The 6,651-nt window shown below is 33.3% G+C and overlaps 1 protein-coding gene across 1 annotated transcript; it reads left to right on the top strand.

Moving 5' to 3' along the window:
* Nucleotides 1-3,434: 3,434 nt before the first annotated feature.
* LOC126810399 (neuropeptide CCHamide-1 receptor) lies at nt 3,435-5,770 on the top strand. The gene is made up of 2 exons (XM_050535432.1): nt 3,435-3,623; nt 4,543-5,770. The coding sequence occupies exon 2, from the start codon at nt 4,598-4,600 to the stop codon at nt 5,729-5,731; it is 1,134 nt and encodes a 377-aa protein (XP_050391389.1). The 5' UTR covers nt 3,435-3,623; nt 4,543-4,597; the 3' UTR covers nt 5,732-5,770.
* The last annotated feature ends 881 nt before the right edge of the window (nt 5,771-6,651 follow it).

Below are 6,651 nucleotides of genomic sequence, written 5' to 3'. Positions count from 1 at the left end.
TGCAGGTCTTTCTTTAGGCCTGAAATGTTATCTAAATTATTAATTAGATATTAATTAACCTATCCAGACCATAATCAACTCTAGGTGGCATCTTTAGTGGATTATGAGCCGATTTACTGCATAACTTTCCTTCACGATTTAACGATTAAATGGATAATCGAGACTATGCTGTTTATCGTACTGACTTTAGTAATGGTGATCGAGGCTATAGGCGGAAATTCCAATCGCTTAGTTCTCGGTTCATAGTGGATCAATTTGAATGAAATTTTCAGCAAATTGCGTTTACATTATCTAGTTTTTAACTATTATAGTGAGAGCTGTCAATTCGTCATCGAATCTCCCATAATGTATCCTTATGAAATAAATGAGGAAGCCAATTATCATATCATTACTTACTTACTAAATACGTGAAAGATTTAGATAATAGTTCAAAAATAGATAATGGGAAATAAATAAATATGGAAAATTTCATCATTTTAACAAGATATAGCGTAAATAACCTCGATTATCAAGTAACGTTGCTACGATAATACATAAAGTCTCAGGTATCCAACTATTCATTTTATTATATACGCCAACATTTTCATGTTGACGTATATTGTCGTCGCCCCTGTCCGTCCAGACGTCCGTCCGTCCGTCAACAATTTGTTTGTGGACACTCTACAGGTCACAATGCTTATCCGATTTTGACGAAACTTGAAATATAGGTTTATCGATATTGCCATGTATCGGATCACAATTTTTATCTGATTTTGATGAAACATGAAATGCACGTTTATAACCCAAGCGTATTTAGCTTGTGGGCCCTCTAGAGGTCACAATTGTAAATATATGGTATATCAAGGTTGTGGACCCTCTAGACGACAGAATTATGATCCGATTTTGATGAAACTTGAAATACTTGCTTATAACCCAAAGATCTTGGTTCCTTTCAATATTTACACATATCGGATCGTCACTTCCTGAATTATGGCCCTTGATTGTACGAAAAATCGTTTTTTTTTTTAGCTTGTTCTCTGTCCACCTCTTGCAAAATGTGGACGTATCTTGCATTAAATTATTAAATGGCGAGAGGGTTCTAATCCATTCATTATCTGAGCTATCCGATGGGCTAGAAAGTTATTATGGGTTTGCCGTGTGAATAAATGTCTAAATAATAATTTATATAACATTTGAAGCTAGCAAACGACATAATCCTGCTAGCTTCAAATGTTATATATATATATATATATATATATATATATATATATATATATATATATATATATATATATATATATATATATATATGTGTGTGTGAAAATTACTTTTTAGCATTAATAACAATTTTTTGCTTTGCACATATTCTCTTATGAGTGTCAACGGAAGTATTTATTACTAGATGCATCGAAATATCAAACAGAAATTCAAAATATTTGCCTAAAAACTTTAAAAGTCAGATGTGAAATGAAGCTGTGCAACCGATACCGAGAATCGGGTTCGTCTGAAACGACACCTGCGAGTAAACTGAAAAGCTTTAAGGCACACATCTACAATATTTATATACTTAATATGTACTGGGAATTAGATAATAACAGAGTTAACCCACAATGGCATCAGTTGATTCAAAAACAATGGAAGCTGTCAGTTTTAATTTGCTTTATACATTTTAATTATACCTTGTTTATAATTCGTGTACCGCGAACTAGGAATAACAGTTTGAGCAGCTGTTCATTTGGTTTGATTTTGGCAGTTATTTCAATTGTGGCAATTTGTATACAATTATATTTTCGATTTGGTATAGTTAGCAGAAGTGGGCCTCTTTGGTACTATTAATTCTTTTTTTTTTAAATTTAAAATATAGTTCACACCAAATTTATTCCAATGGGCCTAAAAAGACTATTCCAGACAAGAGACTTATATGCTCAGCTGGTGTCCACTCTTTGGAATGAGACTTATTGTTAATTATAACATAGCTGCTGTCCATCATACTTGTGAGTTAGTTGCTACTTAACTTCAATATGTATGACCTGCTCCAAGTTTATTCCATATGTACCTATTTGAAGATGATAATTCCAGTTTCACATATATTTCCATAGATTTTAACAGAAAACTGCAAGCATCCACGAAATAAAACCCCCCAAAACATCACTCAATTGATTACCAAGGAAATATTTAACTATGCATTGGTTCTGTATTATTGTTATCCTTTGTGGGCTCAAATAAAATAAGAGTACTATATCTTAAAGAAAGTCCCCAGTAGATAAACTCATACTATGTCTGTAGTTCTAACGATTTATCTACGATATCTTTATAATTATGTCGATAAAACTATTCCACAATTAAAAATGTATTGGAGTCCATTTTAAGCCCAAATAGAAGTAAGAACTAGTATCTTAAAGAAAGTCTTTAGTAAATAAACTCGTGCTGTTGTTACTGCATCATTAGTTGTAACGGTTTTTCAACTTTATCTTTTAAATCAAATGGATAAAACTATACCATAAATTAAAAATTAATTCTAAATTACCATCGATTAGAAAATATATTCAATCTTCGGTCAATAAATCCCCATTAGATAAACTTATACTAAAGATTTATCTACGTTATCTTTCAATTATGTCGATAAAACTATTCCACAATTAAAAATGTATTGGGGTCCATTTTGAGCCCAAAAATAAATAAAGAATACTGATATCTTAAAGAAAGTTTCTAGTAAATAAACTCACGCTGTTTCTAATGCATCATTAGTTGTAACGATTTATCAACTTTATCTTTTAAATTACCGGTATACCAAAAACATTATATTTGAAGCGATGCTAATATTACTGTGTGCAGTTTAAAAGTAGCAGCTCGAATATAGAATAATACCCTTAAGACAATGTATGGATGCGAGGAAGTATAAACGTGCAACGTGCGACAACAGTATGCATCTCGATAGCGATGTTGGAAATATACTAGAAATACTAATGGGTTACGGAGGGGATGAATAGATGACCGAACCATGCTCGAAGGAAAGTACAGATAAACAATAAAGGAACGTATAAATAAACAATGCTGCGTATGAATCGTCGATTAGAGTGCCACAGGCTTATCAATTTTCCGTTTAGTGTTTTTTGCTTTTACGAATTACCGTTAATCAATTTCAGCTTAAGGAGATTAATTCATATAACAAAATAATGGCACCTCTTTATAAACAATACTATCTATCTATTCTAATCTATTAGTTTAATATAGCAGAGAAGACATTTCGCTTAAAGCTTGTTTGTCTAAAAGCAATGGAACGCGGACTATTGTGTCTTTATTATACCTCTCTGTAGAGACATTGTCGGCTCTGTTTCTGGCTATTAACTTAAAACCTAGCCAAATAAATAAGGTAGTTACCGTAGAAAGAAACCGTGTGCAAATCAGAAGAGAGATTCTATCAGATAAGTGATTGTAGGAACAAACGATTTTTCTTGATTATATGAGGCCCTTGGCCGCGACTCGGGACGAAGCGCGTGCCCAGTTGGCTGAGCGTGACACGAGTTGTCAATTCCCGGATGGAGAGAAGTAAGGAATGAGTATATGAAGTAAGTAATGACAAAGTTTTGATGGACACATCGCTGTATTATTCCTAAACGCAGGCTTCCTGTACTTAAAAAACAGTAAGTATTCTTCGTTTACCTGCTTTTAACTTCTGTCTTTTAAAAACAGTTCTTAACTTGTCATCTACAAAGTTTCGCGTTCTGCCATTATCGTTTGTGTAAATATGTAATGCCATTTATCTTTTCTGTTTTACGTAATAACATATAGCATATGAAAGCAATTTTAAAACTATTATTGTCTTGAAATATTCTTAGAATAAAAATATATTTTTTAGTCTCTTATATTATTCTATTTATGTTAGTTTGTGTCTCAAATGTGTTTTGTGTTTAGGTTCTTATTTTTTATATCTTTTGTCTCGTTTTTCTTCACTTCGAGTGGATTTAGCTGTGTGATTTTAAAACTTATTTCGTATTCTACATAAATTTAAGATTTCGTCATTTCAAGCGTGAACAGTTTCTACATCCCTTATTTTGATAATCATTTCTTTAAATTTAATATTATATCCGTCTGAATATTTTTTTCGATTAAAATATATATAATCCACGCTTTATCATTAATCACTATGTTTTGTTTTGTATATATTTATATCTTTGCAGTGTCGGGATTTGCATATAGGTTTGACAGACTGAAGACTAGGGTCTCAAAATTCTAGTGGACCTCCGGTCAAGGTTTATAGTATTACTAAAAGTGAAATAAGCCTTTCTACGCACTTTAGTCTTAAACATCCGTCATCATCCTCTGTTTAGCCCAATTGCGTTTAATACACTTTCATCTCACTATATTCGTGAAAGCGGGGGGGGGGGGGGATAATATACCCCATACCCTCGCTTTATCTAAATCCGGCACTGTATATTTGTCTTTTTTTTTTCTTTCTTTATTTCTATATTTTATTTGCCTCTTTATTTTAATTCACTAGGTATTTCTTTTACAGAACTTATTTGCCTCTTTATTTTAATTTACTGGGTATTTCTTTTACAGAACTAACGACTAAACCAGAACACAATACGATATAGTAAAAAAACAAATTACCACAATGGAAGAGTTGGTAGAAGAATTCTGCAATAAATCGACGTCAGATTTAGACAACTGTACAAGAAAATACGAAAAAGTGGCGCTTAGTGACGATTTAACACCGGAAGCTGTACTAGTGCCATTGGTTTTCTCTGTCATATTTTTCTTTGGTATTGTTGGTAACATTTTTCTTATTTGTTCATTTGTAAAGCACAAAAAGCTTACTGCTGCTCATAATATATTCGTCATTAACTTGGCAGTGGGTGACCTGATGATGTTGATGGTATCACTACCATTTAATTCAACATGGTACACCATACCGTATTGGCCGTATGGAGAAGTCATTTGCAAGATGAGCTTTTTTGTGGAGACTCTTGCCACTGCAGTCACTATAGCGACCATCACAGTGCTAAGTATTGAACGGTTTTTGATCATTTCCGGGAAAAGATCATCGGACAAAAGAATGTTTGCAATCGCCATTGTTGTCTTGATATGGACGCTGTCCTTCTACATTTCGCTACCCGATCTGATATCAGCCTCAACCGTTACAGAAAGTCATAGTGGCAGAGAATGGGAATATTGCTACACATTTGCGCCATCATGGGGTCCCGTATACCCAAAAGTTAACACCATGATGCGTTTTCTGTTATTGTTTGTTATACCACTGTGTATTATTTCACCTTTGTATTTAGCAATCGCTTACACAATATACTTTAAGTCCGTTGCTTCCAAATACCCTTCAATGAAAACCCCATTACGACCAGATTCCAATAATTCTGGAAATGGGAAACAAGATAGAGAATCATCACAAGACAAAAGGAAGCGATTGGCTATAAGTGTATTGGGTTTGGTCTGGGCATTTGTTCTATGCTGGTTACCAAGACATGTTTATTTATTATGGTTTCATTTTGACCCGGGTGTCTTTGATCATTTCTGGCACGTTTTTAAAATCTTTGGCTTCTGTCTGATGTTTGCTAATTCAGCTGTCAATCCCATCGTCTTCTTCATTCTTGACAAGAAGTTCCGTCAGTATGTTAACAAGGTTTTATTTTGTAAAGGAGGGTTTCATGAATCTGACAGTCTTCTTCCGCAAGAAGGACAATCTATCGCCATGACAGAATTACAACAATGTTCTGCCACTATAGAGGCTGTATGAGATATTTTTGAGTTTCAGTCACTTTGTTTAAAATATGAATATTCGGAGGGGTGGGGGAGGTAAGGTGGATTGGTGGGGGGGGGCGGGAATGGGGGGGGGGGCAAAATTTATGTTTAATTTCTTTAAGAAATGTTTTTGGGCAGTGCACTTTTTTGACTCAATTCACTGATCCTTTAATCCTGTTGAAACTTGGGGAAAACTGGAATTCTGATAGTTGTCTTCATTATTACAAAGTGGTCAATCTTAAAAAATACTCACAATCTATAGATGTCAAAACGAAAACGGAGTAGACTACTCCTGGGGTTGCAATATATCAAATCTGAATTTCGTTGACCGGAGATTAAAGAAATGATTACATGCATGATGAATTTCCAGCCGAACTTTGTGCATTGGTTGAAATTCATGTTTATTTATACACACTCCAGTTTGTATATAGATATTAGGTTGATAAGCTCTTGTTATATGTTAATAATATTATTTTTTCATAATTGTGTTCATTTAAGTACAGGAAATGAGTAATTTTGATATTATTAATAACTTTTTTCACCTTTTATGAAATACGAGTTTTTTCACCCTGTTTCTTACTTTATATGGTTAATGTATGCGTTTGAAACTTCTGTATTTTAACATTTATTATTGTATCTGTAACTATATATTTGCAGTCCTTAAAATATATGTTATTTTTACTTACATGTATTTATATTCAGTTACTATAAATTGATACATGTATTGATACATGAGTATCAACTAGTGTATGTACTATGTTATAAGTTATAATAGAATAAAAAACGGGGTATCAATATCTAGATATTGCTGCCGAAGTGTTCTTCATTAAAGCAACTGCCACATTTCTACTCCCATATCTTCCCTTACAATTGCACCCCTGTAAAGAGGTTATTTGGTGTCGGATTTTCGGTCTG

Source organism: Patella vulgata, chromosome 2 (genome assembly GCF_932274485.2).
Source record: "Patella vulgata chromosome 2, xgPatVulg1.2, whole genome shotgun sequence".
NCBI lineage: Eukaryota > Metazoa > Mollusca > Gastropoda > Patellidae > Patella > Patella vulgata.
This window is presented reverse-complemented; position numbering and strand designations above follow the sequence as displayed.

Excerpts from the sequence above, each read along its gene's own strand:
- LOC126810399 (XM_050535432.1), top strand. The coding sequence starts at position 4,598 with ATGGAAGAGTTGGTAGAAGAATTCTGCAATAAATCGACGTCAGATTTA.